The 24,363-nt window shown below is 42.2% G+C and overlaps 3 protein-coding genes across 6 annotated transcripts; 2 read left to right on the forward strand and 1 right to left on the reverse strand.

The window, feature by feature from the left end:
* The first annotated feature begins 1,924 nt into the window (after positions 1–1,924).
* On the forward strand, positions 1,925–6,283 carry si:ch73-233m11.2 (NACHT, LRR and PYD domains-containing protein 3). The gene is made up of 9 exons (XM_041945572.1): positions 1,925–2,080; positions 2,314–3,916; positions 4,011–4,172; positions 4,243–4,416; positions 4,524–4,697; positions 4,865–5,038; positions 5,123–5,296; positions 5,397–5,564; positions 5,665–6,283. Exons 1-9 carry the CDS (start codon positions 1,954–1,956, stop codon positions 5,732–5,734), a joined length of 2,826 nt encoding a protein of 941 aa, XP_041801506.1. The 5' UTR covers positions 1,925–1,953; the 3' UTR covers positions 5,735–6,283.
* On the reverse strand, positions 5,880–12,388 carry LOC121612587 (ceramide synthase 5-like). The gene is made up of 10 exons (XM_041945577.1): positions 11,945–12,388; positions 10,602–10,704; positions 10,272–10,402; positions 9,748–9,805; positions 9,551–9,601; positions 9,324–9,416; positions 8,118–8,246; positions 7,454–7,560; positions 7,146–7,302; positions 5,880–6,802 (listed from the first exon to the last, which is right to left on the reverse strand). The coding sequence occupies exons 1-10, from the start codon at positions 12,118–12,120 to the stop codon at positions 6,659–6,661; spliced, it is 1,149 nt and encodes a 382-aa protein (XP_041801511.1). The 5' UTR covers positions 12,121–12,388; the 3' UTR covers positions 5,880–6,658.
* Positions 12,084–23,775, forward strand: slmapb (sarcolemma associated protein b). 4 transcript variants are annotated; one of them, XM_041945575.1, is made up of 10 exons: positions 12,084–12,321; positions 16,320–16,379; positions 18,348–18,476; positions 18,584–18,658; positions 18,749–19,051; positions 19,558–19,828; positions 20,004–20,175; positions 21,434–21,568; positions 22,041–22,128; positions 22,539–23,775. In XM_041945575.1, the coding sequence occupies exons 2-9, from the start codon at positions 16,328–16,330 to the stop codon at positions 22,122–22,124; spliced, it is 1,221 nt and encodes a 406-aa protein (XP_041801509.1). In that variant the 5' UTR covers positions 12,084–12,321; positions 16,320–16,327; the 3' UTR covers positions 22,125–22,128; positions 22,539–23,775. The 4 variants fall into 4 exon arrangements, with proteins under 4 accessions (XP_041801509.1, XP_041801508.1, XP_041801507.1 ...); XM_041945574.1 differs by lacking the exon at positions 12,084–12,321 and adding an exon at positions 12,580–12,619; XM_041945573.1 differs by lacking the exon at positions 12,084–12,321 and adding an exon at positions 15,923–16,008.
* Positions 23,776–24,363: the final 588 nt, after the last annotated feature.

A 24,363-nucleotide genomic window follows, 5' to 3' on the forward strand; every position in this document is an offset into this window, starting at 1 on the left:
GTATTATAAGGATTCAGCGGTGTATAGATAATGGATGGATGGATTTTGTATTATCTGCAAAGTGACTGAAAAGCAACTGAAGCTGTTGAATAAAAGCAGCAGAGTACAAGTATAAAGTAGCATAAAATGGTAACACTCAAGTAAAGTTTAAGTTGTCTTCCTTCAGTTTTGGTAGATTTCATAATAGTCATGAAAGTCAGCTCGTGTTGTCAAGTGCTTTTATTGTGAAGATGCAACAGTAGAAAATGTTCGATTGGCATCAGCAGTAGCTTACGTTTTTTCAGGGAACATCACAACCAACACGGAGTTCACAATACTGCAAATGCAAAAGCAAGGGTGTTTGTCAGTGGATCATAGGCTCAGTCACCATTATGTTGCCTCATTCAGCAACAGTGGTGAAAGAGATTATTAGTTTTGTACTACCTAATTAAATCTACTTAGCTACTTTTCGGAGTCAGAGGTGACCACATTTGCACGAGAGGGTGGAGCTGCTACACCTCTATCCTGAATGGATCTGGTAGCGACTTGTCAATCACAAGGCAGCCAAGCCCAAAAGCACACCCTGCTTTTATTGGATATTTTACTCTAAATGGCACCATAATTTACACGATGAACATGCTGCTTAAGTGAAGATGACTTGCAACAGACAGAGACCATAAATATAAGGAAACTGTTTACTGAGATAACTTCTTTTTGTGGCCCACTGCTGTCCATTAGAACGAATGCAGGTTTAAGGCACTTCACTATTCAGACTAAATAAACTTCAGGTGCTGAGAGTGTCATGTCATTTTTGGAGGTGACACCCGTCACCTGTACACAGTCACCACTCACCTAACTAGGTAGTCTTACCCTATACAAGTCGTTGTAACTTCACCGGACTTCAACTTGTATAGTAGTGTATACACGCTGTTGTATGGTGGGCTGCATCAGACAATCACAGCCATCATGCCGGTGAAGCGCAGCGACTGCAGGACCGAAGGACCGAGCAAGTGTGTGACTACAGTTTGAACGTTATCTCACTTTTACATAGATGGGCAACCGTGTTGGGTAGTTGTGTGGGGTAAGTTACAATTAGACATTTTGCTTGTTATGTAGGCTATAACATGTTATGTGTTACACAGTGAGAGGCCACACAGAATGACAGTTATTCAGGATTTTGGCTTAACTGAAGTTATCTCCAGGGGAAACGTGAGAGTGCCACCCACTGGCTGTTTACTGTCGGTGTCCAAAAACAACGGATTAACTGACACAAAACACACTGAGCAAGGTTCAAAACACGAAATTTCACGGAAGGCAGTTACAAAGGTAGGCTAAGGTTGTTTAATTCTGATAGATACCGGTAGATGAATTATGCATGATTAGCCAACGGTTTGTTAGCATCCAGTTAGCATAACATTAGCTAACCCTATCATTAACTGAGCTAAATTTTGTAATGTATCGATATATCGCTCCATTACCTCTGTCTTTCGTGTGTATTTTATACATTCTGGTGATGAGTGATTGTCAGTAACAGACGACTCTGTGAGTAAGTTACCAACCGCCTGGTCACCATGTCAAAAACTGTAGTTCACGTTCCGTACAGTGAGCCAACGGACTCCGAGTTAGTTTAGTTACGGTGTTCTTCACAGCTTAGTTAACTTACTAACGCTGATCTGTTTATATAACCCTAATCACATTTGCATGAGACGTTCCGGTCCGTTATAAATCTAGAACGACGTCAACGTAACTTCCGTACAAATAAATTGACGTACGAAAAGAAATGTACCTTGAAAACACATAAAGCATCACGTATTTCTAAGATACCGGCGCCTCAATCACTTACATTGATAACCTGTGAGGCTGAGAGGGGGGAGATGAAAGTGTGGTCTGCCTAAACTCTACTTCAGCTGCGCACAGAGCGTGCGTTCGCGCGCGGCACAGTTAGTTTCCTAGTTCCAGACCCGGAAGCTTATAATGTCAGGCAGAATAGGCGGAACCCCGACATTAAAGCAGAAGTCTCTTTGTTTCGTAAAGATCATTTTTCCCCTACTTCGACGCGTCGTCTCATTTTTCTGTGTTTTCAAACACCCCTGCGTGCAAGGTAACTAGTTTCTAGCTCTGTTTGGAAATATGTGCAACATACTGTTCAACAGCTGTTACTGCTGTTCCTGTACCCTGTAAGATATACTGATACTGATAGGGTTTCAAAGTAGAGAGGTAAAGCTTGTAACCCTGTAATTTAGTCATCACATGAATGGCATGTTGCCTGCAGACCGTCATGCTGACAGTCAATTATTATTTAGTAATATAGTATTTTATGTATTCTCTCAACAGTAATTTACACAATGGACAAAGAAGCTGTGCTGGCTCATATCCGGATGTCAAAAGGCATGTCGACACTTCTTGGTGGAGAGCTGCCAGTCAGTGTGATCAACGGCAATAAGTACATATCTGCGCTTACTTCTGAAGCGCGGGGGGCAGACAGAAACGTGGAGGAGAACGTGCTGTCCCTTGATCATGCCATCTGCACTGCTCTGTCTGGTGAAATCAAAAATGTGATACTGGTTGGTCCTGAAGGATCAGGGAAAACCACCGCTTTGGAGAAGCTCGTCGTAGACTGGGCCAAAGGAGAACGCCTTCAAAACTTCTCTCATGTTTTCCATTTCCGCTTCAGGGAGTTACACTCTCTTAATGAGGCGCTCTCCTTGGAGACGCTAATGCTACAACATCACAGTCATGTCCTTCCTGAGGCCATGCCCCTTGTTATGCAGAAGCCTGAGGATGTCTTGTTTGTTTTTGATGATCTGGATCAGTGCAAACAGAGCCTGGACCCCTCCATCCACACCCTCTGCTCTGACCCCAGCCAGGCAGCCCCACTGTCCAGCTTAGTGGCCAGCTTGCTTCATGGATCTCTCCTGAAAGGAGCTGCCTTTGTCACAGCAGCCAGGTCGACAGGATATGTGCAGGCTCTGAGTGGCACCAAGGTGGAAGTGTTGGGGTTTCTGAAGCCACAAAGAGAGGCCTACTTTAGTGGCTTCTTTCCTGACCCAGCTGTTGCCAACAAAGCACTAGTGCACATGGAAAAGACTCTTGGCTTTTATGATATCTGTACCTCCCCAAGGTTTTGTTGGACAGTTTGTTCCATGTACAAGTCTCTGATGGATGCTGGAACAAAACTTCCTGAGACGTTATCTCAGCTGTATGTAGTTGTCCTGGTCCACCTGATTCAGAAGCTCTCCCTGAACGAGGCCTTCAACAGAGACCTGGTGTTGGCCTTCGGCAAGATGGCGTCTCACTGCTTCCTTAACAAGCATTCGAGCTGTACCAAGGAGGAAATGGATTCCTTTGGTTTTCAACAGTTTCTCACCTCTCTCAGTGTTTTCTTGCGAATAGATGGTGACCAGTCAGATGAATGCGTCTTCTCCTTCCACTCCCAAATGATGCAAGAGTTCCTTTTGGCCGTGTCTTTCTTTTTGGACAAGTCGACGTCTGAGGGTGTGGAGAAGATGTTGGAAGAGCACAAAGGCCAAGCAGAGTTTCTAGATGCCTTCTTGTCAGCGCTCTCAGAGCCAGTTCAGCGCAGACCACTGGAGACCTTGCTGGGGGAGATGAACTCCGGCCGGATTGTGGATTTCAAGCGCTGGTTTAAAAGCACTTCAGAGACGGCACTGAAGGGGTACTACAAAGAGAAGCACTTCCACTGCTTCCATCTGCTTCATCAAGCTCAAAATGAGAGTTTGGTGAGAGAGATCCTTGACCCACAAGCAAGAATAGGCATCAGCTATGGAGAGCTGAGCCACCAGAACAGTGTAGCTCTGAATTATGTTTTCACTATCCTCGGAGAGATTGAGCAGTTGAATCTGTACAGTACAAAGAATCTTACAGAGGAGGAAGCAGAGGCGCTGGTTCCAACTATGACCTTGTCACACAAAATAATGTAAGTCATTGTAAATATTCATATGTCCAGCTGTCTTTCAATTTATGTGTTCAGTATGCTCTCATATCTAAAGTGACTCTCTTATGTCCACCAGCCTGTCAAGCAGCTCTCTGAGCACCAGGGCTGTACAGCATCTGGCTTCAGCCCTCAGCAGAGGACTCACCAAGGAGCTGGATCTTTCTCACACACACCTCGGAGATGAAATGTTCAAAATCCTCTGCACTGGACTCAGAGACAGCAAGCTGTTGGACATAAAGTAAGATAAGCTAAAGCAATTCTGAGTTCAGTGAGTAAGTCATTGATATTCTTGCTTTTGATTTACCTAGACTTCTAGCATGCAAACTGACAGAAGTAAGCGGTGAAGAGCTGGTGTCTGTCCTGACCTCAAGCACCTCTCAGTTGCATGTGTTAGACATCAGCTTCAATCAGATGAGGGACCAGGGCTTCATTAAACTGTGCAAAGCTCTACAAAGTCCTCAGTGCAAACTTCAGGAGCTCCGGTATGTACTTTTTACTGGGTAGTATTGTTTTTTGTCACAGCTGTTTATGTATATTTAAGTGACTGACCTTCAGGTTTGAAAAATGACCTTATTTTGTTTCTCAAAAGCCTTCGAGGCAGCGAGTTGACTGCGCCATCCATGGAGGCTTTATCAGCAGCTTTATGTTCTGGCCAATCAGAGTTGAGAAAAGTGGACCTGACACAAAACATGATTGGTAACGGTGGAATGGAGGCTTTGTGCAAATCCCTGAAAAACCCACATTGTAAACTGCAGAACCTCATGTAAGTGTGTTTCAAGATGATACTGCCAATGTTTTTCCTCTGATATTCAAGATGAAAAGGATGCTCAAAATTCCTTATGTGTATGTGTCCCCCAAAAAAGTGCACAATGTGTGTGATAAGTCATAACTTTTATGTTCATGTTGGTGACCTTTTGTCTTATATTTTAGTGTCTTTGACAATGAACTGTCAGGTGACTGCTGTCCTCATTTGACGGAGGCCTTGATGTCAGAGCACTGTTCTCTGTCAGAGTTGGATCTGTCAGTGAATGAGTTGGGCCAGGAGGGGGCGCTGCTGCTCTGCCAAGCCCTCAGTCGACCTGGATGTCCAATAGAAAAACTTGGGTAGGATTACCTGTTTTAATCCTTTGACCTTTCACAAATATTTGGTAAAATTCAGATAACTGTTTTTTCTGCTCCACCCCACAGCTTGACACGATGCGAGTTAACCCAGTCAGTCTTCAAGGAACTCGGCTCACTGCTCAGAAGTGGGACCTCTCAACTCAAGTCCCTGTCTGTAGGTTTAAGTGAAGTGGGAGACCAAGGGGTTAAACATATTTGGGATGCTGTTGCACATCCAAACTGTCTGTTGGAGGAACTGGAGTAAGTTCAATAATCTCTAACACTCTCCCTACACAGTTTTTTTTAATCACCGCATTGCAGTGTGCGCTACATTAAAAATCCTCTGACTCTTTTATCATAGTGTTGAAATGACTGAAATGACGGATGCCTCTGTTGACGACTTGTGCGCCGCTATAAGAGCCAGTAAGACTCTGAAGAGCCTGGAATTGCGAAACAATTTACTGACTGATGCCTCCGTCCCAGCCCTCGTCCAAGTCATGCAGGACAGCCAAACCATGCTGGAGATGAAGTAAGCCTGATGTTGTTCAGTGTATTCTAAATCATCTTGAACCAGTGTACTACAGCTTAATCTAGCATCTAACTACTGCTTTTGTCTCCAACTCTCTTAGTCTGAAGTACAACGACTTCAGTGAAGATGTGTTTGAACTGTTGGAAGAGTGCGACAGAATAAGATACTGAAGAAGACAGATGAGTCCATCAATGTCAGAGACGGCTCCAGGATCACCTACAATACTGTTTTTACTGTTGCCATTAGTTGCTCAATCCGCTTGTCGCTTAAAACAAAATATTACAATTTAAATAATCGGTTCAGTGTTTAAATAATTTTCCAAGCAAAAATGTCAGTGGGGCACATTCACCAGTTACAGTCTCTCGGGTGTGAAAATGTATGACTTTTCTTCCACGAGAGGAAATAAATATATTTAGGTTTGAACTCTTAGCCTGACAAAACAAGCAATATGATAAGTTCAGCTTTTAGAAAATTGTGATTGTTATGTTTTCGCTATTTTCTGACATTTTATTGCTCAAACAATTAATCGATGATTGCAGCCTTACTCATTATTCAGTACAGTTCACTATTATCAATGGATCTGACACAGTGTTTTATTAAGCTTGGCATTTAAAGAGAGATATTTGCGATATATTCAGTAAGGCAGATGCAGTGATGTTTTACAGCTGTATCATATTACCAGTTTCACTAATAAAGTCTATTTACATGTATAAAAATGAGTTTTGACAGTAACCGTGTAGACGTGCATTTGCTGCAATTTGTAACTTTGCGAACTCACACACACACACACACACGCACACACACAGCGTGGTGCAGACAGACCGCACAGATTTCTCTCTCAGCTCCTGTAAGCAAAAAGCAGGTGTAAACCTCACACAACGTAAACCTGACACATTATGACAATGCCAAGTCTGTATTCCACGTATGGGCTTCCCCTGTATCCAAGTCCTCTCTCCATTTAAACAGGTCAGCAAATCTTTGGCAAGAAAAAGTTTAAAGTCTCCTCAGTGGGTCAAAGAAGTGACAAGGTGGGTCACACAGGCACAAAGGTGGTGAGAAAAAGTCACACTGGAGATAAATATTCCTCATGGTACTCAGTGCTCATGAGTTTCTCCATTAAGGTTACCGGTGTGACTGTTGCCCTTTGGTTTTAGGGTCTGACTGGGATTTTTACTGCAGTTGGAATAAATCTCCTCGTCTGAGCTGCTTTCGATGTCACTGCGGTCATCTTTTGACACCTATAAAATAAAAAACAGGAATGATTCCCTGGATCAGGTGGTGTGAGACAGTAGATGACTTGGGGAATGAACAAAATAAACCTCCCCTTTGTTAACCTGCTATCCCCCTCTCTCCATCCAGTAGTAGCAGAGAGAGTCCAGGGGCACAGGGGTTGAGTGGTTGTTCATTTGAATATGTTAGTCTAGTCTGGCTGAATCATTGATCCTTTATCCTGCTGAGGTTTGTTTAGACATTTCAGTCGGTACCAAACTGATGGACAAACTGACCGACATTGCCATCTGCAAAACTATGCCGCTACCGTGGTTACAAATTGGACTGCACACAACAGACAGCCAGACTAACCTTTCCCTTGAATATGGCTTTGATAGCAATGCGAGCGATGAGGTAGAACCAGATGATGTGAAGAGCCTGCAGCACCAACAGCAGCCCGTTTAACAACCACCAAGCCTGGTAAGGCCCAACGATCTCCCAGCTCTCAAACAGAACACTGTTAACAATCCTGCAACAAATGCACACGTACAGAGGTTACCAGAGCTCTCAATATATTATTACAACTTTTAGTTCAACTTGGTATACAAATGTCTCCTAATAGTTAAACATTTGGCAAAACTGAGAAATCTGACTTGTACATAAACTCTTATCTGTCTCACCAGAAAGGATAGATGACAAGTCGAGTGATGAAAAAGCTTATGCTGAACACCACAAACAGGCCATCGCATAGCCTCTGGTACTTGGCATAGTTGGCCAACTTGGCAGCCTTTGGGAAAAAATAAAGTATTAATTAGTCAAAGTAAGGGGAAAAAAAAGACACCAGTATCTCTTTTGTATTATCCAGCAATTATATCATGTCACTGAAATGCTAATAAGAGATGTGTTTTGTCCGTCAGACAGGTATTTCAGGTAGTTGCCAACAACTTAAACTATCTTATGCTTAAAAGGTATACTATGTAGGAACTATTGGTTACTGTTCGTAAATAATTTTCAGCGCTGTGTCTGCCATTTTTGTAGCTTTCATTTGGAGGCGTGCTGCCTATGGTCTGTTTGATAGAATTTCTTTATATGATTGTATATTGCTTTTTAGGAAAATACTGCACAGTATACTTATATTTAGACTACTACATTTCAATGGTATCTTGTCAGTGAAATACTAATGAGAGAAGTGTTTTTTCCCGTCAGACAGGTAGCATAAGTAGCTCACAGCTCCTGTTTGCCTACATTTGCACATTAATGTTGCTGAGTTAGATCCAGAACCCTCTCAAGTTTCGGTCTTGGAACAGGTGCTGCAAGAAAAACCTCCATGGCCGAGTTCTTTACCTCAAGGAAGATGTCAGATGCATCGTGCACACACATGACCAGAGTGCCAGCTCTTAGCATGTTGTTGGCATAGGAGAATGTGATGAGCATTATGGTGACCAGGTGGTGGACAAGCATGATCATGAAATCCTGCCATCAAAGAAATGAAGAGAGATGACAGGAGGAGTGAGTTGTAAAGTGGTAAACAGGATGCTCAAGCTACTTCTACGGTTAAAAAAACATTTGCAGCTCATGGAATAATTAGATGACGTTGGTTGTTGTAGAATAATTCTCACTGCTGATCTTCTTCCATTCATCAAGACTGTCGGTTACAACAACAACAACTGAAAGGCTTTGTGTAAATACTGGGATGACGCTGAAGCTATAAATAAGACGCATTGTAAATTTTTGTGGTGCAGCAGCATTTCATCGTGTAACCTGTTCTGCCAGAGTGCATAATGATGTGTTAATCCTAATACACTGGTAACACTAAATGGTGTTAAAGGTGCAGTATGTAAGAACTGGCCAACTGTCGAATTCCTACTCCAAACAAATAGGAGGCAGCTTCCACCAGAGTAACTGCTAACTGATGTTAACTATAGGTGCTGTTAGCTAGTCAGCCATGCAGCTGACTCTGCCCCGACAGGGAGTGTGAAGAAACGGAGGAAGTGTTTGCGTTTACGCCACTATCAGAGCAGCTTTGGACTGCCAGGAAGAGGTTTTCACATCCTGGGTGAGGGGGACCCAGCATGGATGTGACAAAGCGGGTCGGGGCTAGCTGATTAGCATTCTAACTTCAGTAGATATCTGCAACAGTATACATAGATGCCTCTGACATAATGTCAAAACTGACTTTTTCTTCACATTGTGTTGATCATTTTTGAATGTTTTAGAGTAAAATTCTTACATACTGCTCCTTTAAAGCTAAGCCTGTAAACATACCGCCAAAGAAATTAAGAAAAATGGACATGATTAGGACTGAACGATATGCAAAAACAACTTCATATTGTGACACATTTTACCTTTGCAGCTCCTGCGATTTGGATTTTGGACTCTGACATACTGTGATTTCAATAATATTTTGATTAATTGTTAAGCTCTAGGTATGATATGAGGGGACTATGAAGAGTAGGTAAAACAGTTCTGATAAAAACGATGAGAAGTGTTCAGGAGGGCTATTAATTAGGAGGCAGCACAATAGTGTTAGGCAAGCAGTTGCTGACTTACCTTACGTTTAATGTCTGTGAACTGGGAAAACATCAGAGACCAATAGAAAGCCAGCTCAGCTACATAGTAGCTGTACTGTCCAGGACTTAGAGGCTTTGGGAGGGAGTGAAACAGAAACACCTTTGACAAACAAGTTGGGCCAACCAATATTATGCTTCTGAATAGATTAGTTATAATAGAGGTATATGGATATGATGAATATGCAGTTAATGAAGAAAATGATTAACCTGAAAAGGATAGTTGTGCCAACATTGTCTGGTGTCCCACATCCAAGGCGACTGACAGAAACAGGTTAAATGTGCATATGATTAAGCCTGATTTGACTGGATCAACAAAATACATAATAAGCCTGTTCACATTTCCAAAAAAGCAATGCAATTAATCAGTATTGTACAAAAGCATATGGCGTGCTAATTCAACTCACCACCCACAAGTGGCGAATGGCATAGATAAAAATCCCCAGGTAAAATGTAAATCGCCACCTGAAGTGAAAGAAAAGAGTAGAATTGGGAAAACAGACCAATGTCACTTGTTCTCTTCTTGAAAAACAAGAATAAGTCATGCTAACAACAGCAGCAGTGCGTTAAGCTACATGCTAAGGTCAGCATGCATGTTCACCATTTTAGTTCCATATGTTAGCATGCTAACGTTTGCCGATAAGGACGAATTAAGACTGATGGGAATGTTGTGAGCGGCGTAGGGAACAAAGAAATTTGAGCTGATGGCAATCAGTGAAATGTTACGGGATCATCAAAGTCATTAAAATTGAACATGAATGCCTGAACCAAACTTTATGGCAATCCAACCAAAAGCTATCAAGAGATCTCATTCAGAACAACAAATGTCAACCTCATGGTGGTCAGTCCAGTGGCAGCAGAGATAGTTCAGTGTGTTGGATTGACCGACAGACAAAAGTGCAGATACTTCTCCACGTTAGTAGGAACCTACATGCTCTCACAGAACTTTTTCTGCATACTAGGCCTGTCTTGGTTCCGACGGACGCGAAACCATCTCTGTATTTTTCGCACATCCCAGTCCAGCTGCTTGGAGAGTCCCTCCAGTCGCCTGGTGTCTGGACACTGAAGAGGACAGTACAGGGCAAACAGGAGTCACTTCATAGAAACCACGATGCCAGTAGGTTTGACTTTCACACCACATGAAGTATTTACTGAACATATCATTATGCCTATGGTGGTGTATTCCGGCGCAGTAACATCTGTATTCCAGTGTGCAGAGGAACATTTAATGGACGACAGAACAAAAATAGGCCTTATGTACCATTTTGGACTGATACACCCTCTCCAGGACATCATTGGGCTGAGCTTGCCGAGGCACTCCCGCCTGAATCTGAAGTATGTGGGCACAGGGCTTGGCCACTAGCCTGTATACACACAGACCGAGGAAAAAAAAAAAAAAAAAAAAGGAAAAAAGAGGGTGGGGGCAGGGAGGGGATGGAGAGATGGTGTGGTATTCAGAGAGACATTCAGACAAGGAGAGAGTCAGAAAGAGAAGTTAAGCACTTTCTACAAGCTACAGGACTGATGAACTAGTAAGACAGGCCAAGGGCTGCCCTCACCGACACAAAGTTAAACTTTAGCAGCTTTCCCATACAGTAATGTGCGACATGCATGGGAGTCTCCAGAGGGAGGTAAACAGAGTACAATAGGGCCTACAGGGGAGAGACAAGGAAGCATTAGAAGGAATCCTGGGGAATGTAGCACCTAGTCTAAACAGAGCGTGATGACCTATCATGTGAGAGGGTGGGACACCGAGATGGGAGAGCAGCCTCTAACCAGAATACTGATGTGTCACAAGATCGCCTGGTTCATCTGGTTGAGCTGACCAGCGTTGGAGCTGAAACTCGGGGCCATTTATTACGTTACGATGTCACAACAGCGCACTTATCTGGAGTAGTTTGCCCAACACGGAAAAAGACTGAATGAATAGCAGCACAGACTGGGCCTGGCTGCCCTTTCATTGTTGATTTTGCTCTAAATGAAGCTAAGAAAGTTTGCACAGCCTCTTATTTAGCTGAACTTGGCTTTAAAAAGCTGACTTTCTGTGTGTGAGATCCGCTGCACAGACTGGTTTGAAAAGCCACCACCCCAGGCACAAAATGCAGAGTTCCCAGTGATCAACCAAGGCTTCAGACTGTGTGATAGGTACATGCTACTTCTGTGCCCCCCCTACACAATCCTCAGAAAACTATCGCTGCTGAGCAACGTAAACGGTTTAGTTATTTGCATGTGTCACAGACTATAGACTATAGCCTACAGCCCATAATTATCTGTCACAGGAAGAGGCTGATGCTGAGTAGTCCCATCTATAAATCAAAGGAAACTTGTCCAATTTCATTACAACTAATTTTTTCTGTGACAGCTCAGATAACAGGCCTCTCCGGTTTCAACATAGTTTGTTGATGAGTTTGTGTGCAGAATGACTCATATCTTAAGACTGCTGCAAGAAGTGACATTTGCATTGTGATGTTCCCATTTTTGTAGCCGTTTCTTGTTTTGTTTTTTCTTCCCCCACCGGCTGCCCCACAACACTGAACCCCTTAGCTATGCACTCACCCAAAATGAGAACTTTCACCATAGCTGTAAGCGAAGGCTGTCATTTACCTTTCAAAAAGCAGCCTTAGGAGAAAGACTCCGACAGCCAGAGGCAAGGCGTACAGTACGTGTCTCAGACGGGGATACTCCACTCCAGGTGGTGGACGCTCCAGGTCCGCCCATGTAACATTTTCGGGAAGCCAAAATCTCTCACTCCAAATCCACGTTGAGAAAGAGGAAGTCATCGGGATCACAAAATACTCGAGATCAGCGGTAGCAAAGTAGGTGAACAGGGACAATTACTTGTCGGACGTCTGGTAGCATAAGTCAACTGACTGAAAGCTCTTGCAGTGATGCTCCCACCTCCTGCCTAGCTACACGAGCTAAGATATCACTTCTGATTAAGTCCTGTGAGTGAACTGCTGCACGGACCGCTCCGCTGACACGTAAGGATGAAAGGAAACACCCACCGCACTGATGAAGCAACTTTCGGTGAAGTTTTGAAAGAAGGATGAACACACTACTGTTGCCTAAAATTGAGCTCTGACAGAGCCCTTCTAGTTCCGTTGTGCTTTTTAAGCAGAGCTGTGCGGAGTTAATGGCAGCTAACTTGAGTTGACGTCAACTGACAGTGAACACCTCCTGTTTGCAATTACCGCTGAACGTCATTTGATTAGTTAAGGCTAAGTTAGCCATTATAAGAAATTAAAGCTAACCGATGTCATATTTTGGAGCTGTTTGGTGGTAAGTTACGGCAGCTGAACTAGCTTTAGCCACGTTTATCTCTGTAATTTGTAAAAAAAAAAAAAAATTAAGGCAAATTAGTTAACAAAGCATTGCTGTCAGTAAACGTTACATCAAGTAACGTTTGTTTAGTAACCTAGCTAGCTAAATGAAAAGTAGCATTCTGGTTAAGCTCTAGCGTTAGTTTATCTAGCTCAATATAACATAACGCTAACTTGGTTGTTTACTGTATGGAGTGTATAGAGTTACAAATACTTAAAAGTATGCCAAAGCCATTTAACGCTAACTTAAGTCATCCAGTTGAGTCTACAACCTGTTTAAATACATTTTCTTTAGGATGGGAAACGTAAAGTTGACGTTAAACTTTGATTTCCAGAGGATAAGCATCGTAAAAATGGCTAATTTGATTCCATTACCCCTAAAATATAATGTTTAATATTCCACTGCCAGCCATTTCTATTATACACTCACCGGCCACTTTATTAGGTACACCTTGCTAGTACCGTGTTGGACCCCCTTTGCCTTCAGAACTGCCTTAATGCTTCGTGGCATAGATTCAACAAGGTACTGGAAACATCAGACAGTTTGGTCCATATTGACATGATAGCATCTCACAGTTGCTGCAGATTTGTCGGCTGCACATCCATGATGTGAAGTTGCGAACCTCCTGTTCCACCACATCCCAAAGGTGCTCTATTGGATTGATATCTGGTGACTGTGGAGGCCATTTGAGTACAGTGAACTCATTGTCATGTTCAGGAAACCAATCTGAGATGATTGGAGCTTTATGACATGGTGCGTTATCCTGCTGGAAGTAGCCATCAGAAGATGGGTACACTGTGGTCATAAAGGGATGGACATGGTCAACAACAATACTCAGGTAGGCTGTGGCATTGAAACAATGCTCAATTGGTACTAAGGGGCCCAAAGTGTGCCAAGAAAATATCCCCCGCACCATTACACCACCACCCCCAGCCTGAACCGTTGATACAAGGCAGGATGGATCCATGCTTTCATGTTGTTAACGCCAAATTCTGACCCTACCATCTGAATGTCACAGCAGAAATCGAGACTCATCAGACCAGGCGACGTTTTTCCAATCTTCTATTGTCCAATTTTGGTAAGCCTGTGCGAATTGTAGCCTCAGTTTCCTGTTCTTAACAGACAGGAGTGGCACGCGACATGGTCTTCTGCTGCTGTAGCCCATTTGCCTCAAGGTTTGATGTGTTGTGCATTCAGAGATGCTCTTCTGCATACCTCGGTTGTAACGAGTGGTTATTTGAGTTACTGTTGCCTTTCTGTTCAGCTCGAACCAGTCTGGCCATTCTCCTCTGACCTCTGGCATCAACAAGGCATTTTCGTCCACAGAACTGCTGCTCACTAGGTATTTTGTCTTTTTCGGACCATTCTCTGTAAACCCTAGAGGTGGTTGTGCGTGAAAAACCCAGGAGATCAGCAGTTTCTGAAATACTCAGACCAGCCCGTCTGGCACCAACAACCATGCCATGTTCACAGTCACCTAAATCAACTTTCTGCCCCATTCTGATGCTCGGTTTAAACTGCAGCAGATCGTCTTAACCATGTCTACATGCCTAAATGCATTGTGTTGCTGCCATGTGATTAGCTGAACGAGCAGTTGGACAGGTGTACCTAATAAAGTGGCCAGTGAGTGTATATTGATTTAATAGTATTTTACAAAATACTACCTTCATTTCCAGAATGGTCATAAGTCGAATAAACGGCTCTCAAACAGTTTAAGCAAAATTCAGTGGATGAAATTTACAAAATAACTACATTTAACTCTCTGTAAATGATATGCTGTGTATTGCCACAACCAGCCATGTACATAATTATACACTCAGTTGCCAGTCTATATGGTAAACCTAGTTACAACTAATGTAGTCCAATGCAAGAGCCCTGCAGTGAATCCCACCTTCATGAAGGTTATAATCCTCCAAAATGACCATAAAGGTGTATCAACACCTCTCTAAAACAGTTTCAACAAACAATATGAACAAAACCTTTTTCTACAGAGCTTTAGTAAAGGTGATTGAATCTTCCACCCATAAAATGTTGTTTAAATCTGTCTGTTATGTGGGTACCACTCATTGTAGAACACTTATTGCGTGCTCTTTAAGACTCTTAATCCTTTTAACTGGAGATAGGCCATTTATTGTTCTCTAGAGTAGAATAATGCCCTTGTGGGATTCCAGGATAGGGTTTGTAAAGATTGTGAATTTTATTTAAAATAGAGTGAAGGGTTGATTATTGACAAGAATTCCTGCTTTAATTTGTAAACCTTTACCTCATGACTAACTTACCCTCCTAACCAAGGTTAGGGTCTCATGCTGGAATCTGGCCACGCAGCAAAATTCATTCGGTCATGATAACAAATTACACAGCCTTAAATAACAATATGAACTGATATCAGAAAGATCAGTTAGGTTGCATCTTAGATCAGCTTTTTCCAGGACTAGTTAAGAAAATGTTAAATTGACTCATGTCAGTGTTGTGTAAACCATGACCCACCACTTTGAACCTGCATGTTTGTGTGTGGACCTCCATACATTTTTCAAGGATTTTTTGATGTGATGCTATGAGTCCTAAAAGCTTGCAGAGGTCCACATTTATTTGCTTGTAAAAAGCGATATTTAAATATGACTGTGACACGCTTCTTCAATTCTGTCTTTCATTATATTGATTTTACCTCAGCCTCACAAACATTTCAAAGCATGGTGTGAATAACTGTAGTCCAGTATAACACAGATTATCTGAACAATACACACAGTTTGTCCCTGTAATACCAGCAGCATAAACTTCACCCTTTAGGATGACACGTAGCTCTAACCCTAAAGGCCAATAATGAATTTAGTGACACAAGAGTTGCCTACAGAGCGGAACAAGAGACACACTGGCCTTTCCTTTTCTGTGTCATCCTGTAGATTTTTACATCAGTACCAACTGTTCAGAGAGCAGCTCAGCTCCCTGAACAAACCCCCTCTGTGTCAGTATGCAGCTGCAGCTTCAGAGATGCCCTACTCGGATGCATGACCTAGTGTGGAGGGGCTGGGGACCTCAGGCACAAAATAGAGGGGGGGGTCATGTTTTTGAGAACACTCATCTGACTTAGCTCTAGAGTAGCATTTTAACCACACTCAAGGTTTTTGTTCACTCACTTCCACCAGACGTTTTTCACTGACTTCAGTCCAACAATAGCAGGGAGGTCTGATAAACAGTGTCCGTCATCCCCTCGGTGTCCCCTCCCCCCTCACTGCTTGGACTGTTCCATTTCGCATCTGAAAAAATCTGATAGTTGGAGAAGAGTTCTTCATGTCAGGGACTGCTGTAGCCTCAGCTCATAGAGTTCTGTAGCTCCTGGATCACCCAAGGTAACATTTTCTTGCCAAATTAACATTCTTAGCCTTTTTATGAGTATGTGTTCCGTGACCTAGCCCTCGAAGGGAATTTATCGGCAACTATGCAGCTGCCTCTTCCACATGTTTTTGTCATGTGTTCATAGATGAGCATGCAATTTGTGTTTACCTTTTAAAACTACTCAAATCCTTTACCATGACAACAACAACCATAGTCTTAATAATTTAGTTAAGATGCTTATTTATGATTGTCAGCATTGTCAGGTGCTATATCTGTTTGTTTGTTTACATAATATGTAGTCATACCCTTTTGATTTTTTTTGCAGACAAGCAAATGGATGAGAAAGAGCTGAGTGATCCCCTGAATAACGTATCCGTCATTAAAGGTAATCCAGCTCTATTATTTTTTTCTGAAAACATTGACAGAATTGAAGTCTTGGCATTGTTTTGCTCTTCCTGGCTCTTACCTGACACAGCATATCTTACTAACGTGGAGAGAGAGAAAAGCATGAGTCACGCTTAAGAGTGTCTGTAGCTATAAGGGCAGTTGTTTGGCTTGAGAGCCTACAGTGCTGTAGATGGCCTTGTTTTAGAGGGTGATTTCTCTAGTGTCAACATCTTATTAGAAGATGGGAGTCTCTTTGCACAGAGGACACATCAGCTGACTAAAGTGTGTTAGTGACATTTAGGGTGGCTTATTAAAAGGGAATGCAGGGAATAATGCTATGCGATGTGCAAGGATATCAGTGAGTGAATCAATTTTGCATGATGAATGAATTTGTGATGCTACACTGCACCGCATATAGGCAGCACAAAGCAAACACTGTCCTCACGACAGCACTATCTCAGTCATTTCAAAAGTGATGAGGATGTATCTCAGTTTCAGTCATATACAGCACATTTTGTGTCTGTAAATTAATATCACCCCTGGCAGTTTGATCAGCAGATATTCTCTGAATACTGTAAGCATTTAGTGCGGGCAGTGCTAACCCTCTGACTCAGTTAAAGAACAACGTCACATTCGTTTGGAAGGAAACGGACAGCGGGGAAAGAGAGCATGATGGCTCTCGCCTTCAGCACTTGAGCTAAAAAAAGACTTTCTCCTACATTTTTTTTTCTGTCGTCACTTGAGGCAGTGTGATGCTCAATATCCCCAACTAGTCAGAGAGGTATTTTTACACACAGACTAATCCCATTATTACTTGGTCAGGTGTCAGTCTCTGACATTAAGACATAATGCTTGTAATAACTAATGTTACTAAAGATAACGCGTTGCATGCCCTCATCTGAAATACTCTCCTTATTTTGTGCTCTCTAGAGGACATTCGTCTTTCACACAACTGAACACTGAGGCCACCCTACTTACAGGGAGCCCACTCACATTCTGACTCTCACTCATACATATGCATGTGTGAAGGAACACACAACCTCGTACACACATTGAACTGACCACCCATCCTTTGTCTGGCGCACAGCAGGGTGGTCATGTGCTTGAGTCAGAGAGTGCCACCCAACCCTAGCAGACTCTTCATACGCTTTCATTTTAGGGACATTTATCAATGCCATCTGGTAGCACTGTAAATAATATGTTTGTGTATTTGTGCAATGTATTTATGTAACCAATGCGTGCCAGACACAATGAAATCACAGTTTTCATGACAAATGCAGCATTTCATAGCAGTCTCGGTCCTCTGATGTGTCCATTTATGGTGCACATGCTTGACCTGTCCTGACTCTTGTTGTCCCCTCTGCCAAATACTCGGCCTGAGATGAGGTCATCTCTTTTCCTAGCCATGGTAGATTAGGGGATCAAAATATTCACTGGGCATTGCAAAGCCCAAGTATTTGTGGGGTTTGTTTCCACCTCTAGGAAACACAACAGACCCTTGACAACCTTGGCTAGTCCATTCCCTTTGTGTATTGTTTACAGTAACGTGGATGTGACAGAGACTCATGTGTTGCTGGGGTAATGGACAATTTGAAATGAAAGCTTGGATAGAAAATGCACATAATGCAGTTGTGTCTATTTCTGGGTTAGCAATTAGTTTATGTAATAGTCCCATTTTAATATCTTGGGAAATCATCTAGTATGTCAGCCCTGGTTAAATATTTGGGACTGAAGCAGAATTAACATGGTGGAACTTTGAGTTATCCTTCTATTTTTACCATGTTGAATTGCCATCATTACTGCCTCGATCATTATGCCTTAAACAGCTACATTCGAATCTGTTGGTATGCACTCCAGTGACTTGCCAGGAAGATAAGAAACTCTACCCTTACAGTTAGATACACTAATGTTTGGAGAAAGGATCTTCTGATTTGGATAATCATTTCTGTTGTCTGTCTCATATCAGATGACTTGACAAGGTCAAACATGGGGTCCTCCGGTGACTCAGAAAAGATTATCCAGCGCTTGAATGATGAACTTCGAGAAGCCCAGGAGCGTGTTAATACTGAGAAGCACAAATGCATGGAGCTACAAGGTAAAAATACTAATTTTGATGTTGGATATACACCAGTCTTTTCACATTATACTGTACACACACAAACAACCACAAACACATGAAATAAATGTTGGTATATTTCGTAGGTATCCTGGAGGAAGAGAGAAAAGAAAACAAACAACAAGCTGACAAATCTGCAAAACAGATAAAACTTCTTCAAGGTACATCTGTTATGTTTGTGGATTGGAAAGTTTTTTGTCGATCCTAATGAAAATAGTTACTAATCTAAAGAGTGAACATGGTTTGGACAGGCCAACTGCAGCAGCTCCAAGATGAAATGGGCGTCCTCAGAGAGCAGATAGATGTATCTTCCAGTTCCCGCAACGAGCTACAAAGTGCACGTGATGAGGCGAAGGCACTGAAACGTGCCCTGGAGGCAGCCGCTGCTGAGCGAGACCGCGACATCGCTGCTATCCAGACTAACCTGTCGGTGGCGTCGAAGGACCTGGACAAATGGCGTCAGACTGCTAACAAATACGAGCGTGAGATCGACGACCTACAGCGTGACCTTCAGCAACAGAGCAAGCAGTGGCAGAAAACTGCAGAAATACAAGGTGCTGTATTGTATACACACACACACACACGCATAGTACACATAAAATGACATGATAGCTGGTAAAAAGGACACTATGTGTATCTGACACAATAATTGCAGTCATTATAGTACATAGTATTTACTTTAGTCATACATACATGAAAGGAAACACATAGTATGCCTGAGCTGCTGGGTTGTGGCATTAAATGTGAAGAAGGTCTTGTAGTAGATTAGAACAGTTTGGAATGACTAAATACAATTTCAGGTCGTGCCTCTTCGCAAATCTTTACATTAATCATTGCTTGAGAATGTGTTGCTTAAGGAGCTCATGATTTGAAGTATGGCTCTTTTGTTTAGAACATTAAGAGACTCTACAGTACATACTGAGATGTACACTAGCATGTCCAAGTGCACAGAAAATATTACACATATTAGAAATTTGTTTTCACCTAATCTGTTTTCTGTTAAGAAAAAAGCATCTGCTCAAGGACTGCACCATTACACAAAACCTTTTTCTTTCCACAGCCAGTGAGCTGCAGTCCATGCAGGTGGAGTGTAACAGCCTTCAAAAAGAGTGCTCTGTCCTGCGATCTGAAAAACAAGACATTGTCAATAATCACCAGAAGGAAAGGAGCAGCCTGCAAAGTGAGTGTGCTTCCCTCAGGGCTGAGAAGGAGGAACTCCTCAAGACTCACCAGAAAGAGAAGGGCAACCTGCAGAGTGAATGTGCAGCACTGCGCTCTGAGAAAGAGGCAGTGCTGCAGAAACAGAAGCAGTTGGAGAAGGACCTTGCCAGGTCAGTGCACTGAGCTACATTATCCAGAGCTCAGCTTCACCCCCACCTTTGTGCTGCCTCTCTCATTTGCTTGACTCTGTTCCAACATGTTTTGCTACAAAATATACCACACACCTCTCTTTGTGTGATCCTCCACCTATTGAACGCGTTGAACGCGTTGTTTTGTTTCTGGTAGTTCGCGTGCCCAGAATGCTGAGCTGAGCAATAGCCTCAAAGCCCTGGAGAGATCCCAGCAGGAGTTGGAGAAGAGACTCTCGGCACTGCAGCTTCAGCATCAGCAGGATAGCACCAAGCTGCAAACCCAGCTGGATGAAGCGGACAGCCGCAGTAAGACTCTGCAGAGAGAGGTATGTTCTCATGGCTAAAAATTCATCAATCAACTGTCAAGCATCCCAGAATCACACCTAGGAATTATTTCTAAGGCTAAGAATACTTCTCCCCTCAAACGTGACAGTTACACCTTGTCTGCACTTGTTGCTATTCAGTCCCATTGTGCAGTCCTGTGACTGATGTAACAGATATAGTTCCATTGTAACCAGTGCAGCTGTCTACATTGGCCACATAATGGCTCACATACAAATGCAGCCCTTTGTGTCATGTTAGGCATCAAGTCAAGTTTATTCCACTTATGCACACAAGTACATGACTGTATTGATCTGTGGGACCTGTTTAGCCAGTATGCTTGTATATTATTTTGTTTCAAATAGATTTTCTGTTCTGATTATGGCAAAAAATGGCACAGGGTCCATTTTCATGGTCAAGCCACGTCTGTACATGTGGACCATTCAACCTCAACATCAAACATCAAATATGCTAAACCAGTATGCGATCATACCGTGGTATATCTCCATTTAGACTTAATCCTATTTTTTTTTAATTGATTTTTACCATGGTTACTGGTGACTTTTTCCAGTTAATAAAGTTGATGGGTTTGCTTCAATGCAAAAGTAGGATTTTCTGCTTTGACATGTTTCAGGCAGGCCCTGATTGTTTTTCTGCCCGTCTGTTGTAGCATAAAATGGTGGCCATTCAGGACATTAGGATATGTAATGATACATTCACATCAGACAGGCAGCAGCTTTCTGTAGTCATCTAATCCTAATGTTTGTCAGAGACTGTGCTGGAGAATAGGATGCTTTGCCACGGTTAAAAAGAGCTCTCTCTCCCATGCCTAACAGAAGTTTTGTTCGCTGCTGGCAGTGGCATATTACTGTACGCTCCGAGTCAGATTGAGCAGTCTGGATGGGGATAAGCCACTGCTGTGACACCCAGACAGGAGGGGCACTGTTGAATAGCAGAAAGCAGAGATGAAGTCATCCTTAACCACAAGTCATTCATCCCAGTGTGGTGTTGCTCTTTCAGCCACTGAATGAAAAAGGAAAGTGCTCTCGCAGTGTCCCTTTAGACCGAGCTCGTCCTGTGAAGCCCCGTTAGAGGACAAAGCCTTTGAGAAACACTTAGCACCTTAAATCAATCAGCGATATTCACATCAGCGAGCTTTGTCCCCAGTGTGCTGCCTTGTTAGCCAAATTCACCCTGAAAATATAATTAAAAGTAATTTGTCTTGATTACTTGAAGTGAAAAATTACAATGTGCTTGATGCAGTGTGAGGAGGCTAAGACGGAGCTGTCAGACCTAAAGGAGAAATATGAGAAGACCGAGCAGGAAAAACAGTCGCTCACAGACGAACTTGAGGAGTGCAAAGCCAACATGAGGGAATTACAGGAGAAGGGAACAAAGGTGAGTGCTGAGGATCATACATTCAGCAGAAAGGAGAAGGCATTCTTTTTTCTTAACCTGTATAATTATTTGACCAATAATATATTCAGAGGTGCATGCAGTGTAGAAATAATAATCTGCAAGAGTTCATAAAAGCACACATCGTCAGTCGTTTTGGTTTTGGAAACATGAGCTTTGCTTCAAATTTTGCAACGCAACTATTGAACATCTGTTTATTTTGTGAAATATCTCCGGGCATAAAAGGTGAATCCTTCGTAGGATTCACAATATCTTATTTTTTCCTCAGCATACCTGCTCCCCTCTACTCATCCACTGTCTTTTACTGTTGCTTTTAGGCCGCGTGTGACTTTGATTTGTATAAACACCAATTACAGACACAGACTATTGACTGAGGGGTTTATTAATAAAGCTACACCCAACTAAAGTATGTCCCATTGCAGTTGATTACTATAATATCCCTTCCCTTCTGTAGACATCCCTATTGCTGCCTGTTCAAGCCATAGTCATCGGCCTTATCCTGGCTTTGCTGTATTGGTGCTTCGGCGCATTGTGGTAGTAAGGTACACATTACTCCTGTCAAGTCGGCCTACATCTTTCATTGTCATCAGTGTCTTTTAGATCATTGCATGATTTAATCTGGTTTTCCTAATTCCCCAGAATGCCTTCCTCGTGGGGGGACAAAAATTGACGTCTCAGAAACTCTAACCTCTCTAATCATACAGTTCCAACATCTGACATCTGTTTGTCTTGTCTTGATGGCTAATGCTTAACAACTGTTTCTCTCAGTTGGCTTATGATGGGCTTATCTTTGTCTGAAAGAGCTAACTCGCATTCTTTGTGCACTGCATTGGTCTCAATGGCAAGTTCCCTCTGTAAAGCTTTGGCGGTCTTTGGATGGGCGGTTTTCATGTGGTGACACTCATGTTTCCATTTCTGTGTCGCCACTTTTTTTTTTTTTTTTTTTTATCAGAAGCCTTGGATGATCTGGGGGCCGGTGGTTGCTGTGGCTCTAACAGCTGTGACTGCTGCTGTGCTCTTCAGGACCTGAGGGCGACAAGCTCGCTGGCATACACACACACACACACACACACACACACACACACACAAATCCATAAATCCATAACTCCATATTTGTCATCAGAATTCTCCGCACTTGCCCCCTTATCATATCTGCACTATTAATTAGGAGGGCTCATACTTAACACTGTTTAATCTTTAAGATGCTCTATTTTAGATGACAGAGAGGTTAATAAAAGAATGTCAGTTTTGTCTGCAAATGATTAAGTTTGTATGTCTGTTATTTGAAGGAAGTTTTGTTTACTATCGTGATTTACGGGATTATCCATTTATGAATGTAAAGATAATCAACACGCTTAATTAGTTCTAAATATATATGATGATATTTTAGATGGATCACCTGGAGTTTGAAGCTCCCTAACTGTAACACATCTCTGTAACTGTCAGAATAATAAATATTGTCACAATAATGTAGCCCCTGATCGAGTGCATGGTGAATGCCCCGGATACAAAACATGAGTGGATGGTTGTTCTTTTAGGACATTTTGGACACAGGACTTTATTTTTGCAGTTTTTCTGCCAAACGTGATTAATAGTCCTGAAAGCTGTTTTTTCATTTTGATGACTGAAGTGATACAGCCACAATTTTAACTATGTAAACTCTGGAAAGATGTTTTTTCTTCATTTAAAATAAGCTTCCATAGACAGTAAGTATTAAATTAGTTTTTTTTAGTCTACTTTTTTCTGCTTCTGCACCAGCTGCCAGCCAGATCCAGTTGACATCTTAGCATCACTCATTTACTATTTCAGTAGTCAGTCAGGAAGCCAGTATTACATAACACAACACAGCATAATTTAAATGCATGCTATTTAATTTAGGGATATTGTATCACATCGTACCATTAGTTACCACAAGAAACTGGTGTCATACTTGAAATGTTGTTTTTTTTAAACTGGAATAACACTAATCTGAATTCCTAAATAAGGTCAAACTTAAATTTGATATTCAGATTTTTCTGATGATTATATATTTGCATGCATTATATGATTTTGTGGAAAATCTCAATGTCTATTAATTTGCTGTATTTATGAACGTTTGCTCAGTCAAGTACAAAATCCATGTATTTTGTAAAGAGATGGGAAATTCTATATTTTCTTGGGTTTAAAGTTAATGAATAACAGCTCTAAAATGTAAGAGTGACTTCAATTAAAGATCTTAACCTCATAATTGCACATTACAGTCATTGCATAAACGGGCAGTCACTGAAGCCACCAGGCTTTATGGAGATGATGTCAGACCTGCTATTGTAGGTTTCGTGTCTTCTGAATCATCCAAACCTTTGTAGCTCATTGCAGCTGCGTAGAGGAGCACTGGGTGTGTAAAGCATGTCTGAGGTAAGTTCTTTGTATTAAAATTTCAATATTAGGAGAGGGGAAGTGTGTTGGATATTTTAGCCTCTAACGTACAGCAACCTCATTTGTTAGGTTAGATCTTCTCATTTCTCAGGTGCCCTGCGTTACCCTCCTCTAAAAGCTCTGTATTGCAGATGGCATTTAAAGAAGCTGATTGATGCTGACAGCCAGGCGCACAGTGTTCTCCTTGAAGAGAGGTTTTCTCAGGTGAGCACAGCGTGTACGTCAGCTGACCAGCAATGCATCACAGAAAAAGACCCAGCAAACCCACAGCATACACAGTCATATAGTGCACACATGCAATGTGGGGACTGACTGATTAGTGGCCTGCAGTTTGACCTGTATGACAGGTCCAGAAAAATAAC

The sequence above is a fragment of the Chelmon rostratus genome, chromosome 10 (genome assembly GCF_017976325.1).
Source record: "Chelmon rostratus isolate fCheRos1 chromosome 10, fCheRos1.pri, whole genome shotgun sequence".
Classification (NCBI taxonomy): domain Eukaryota; kingdom Metazoa; phylum Chordata; class Actinopteri; order Chaetodontiformes; family Chaetodontidae; genus Chelmon; species Chelmon rostratus.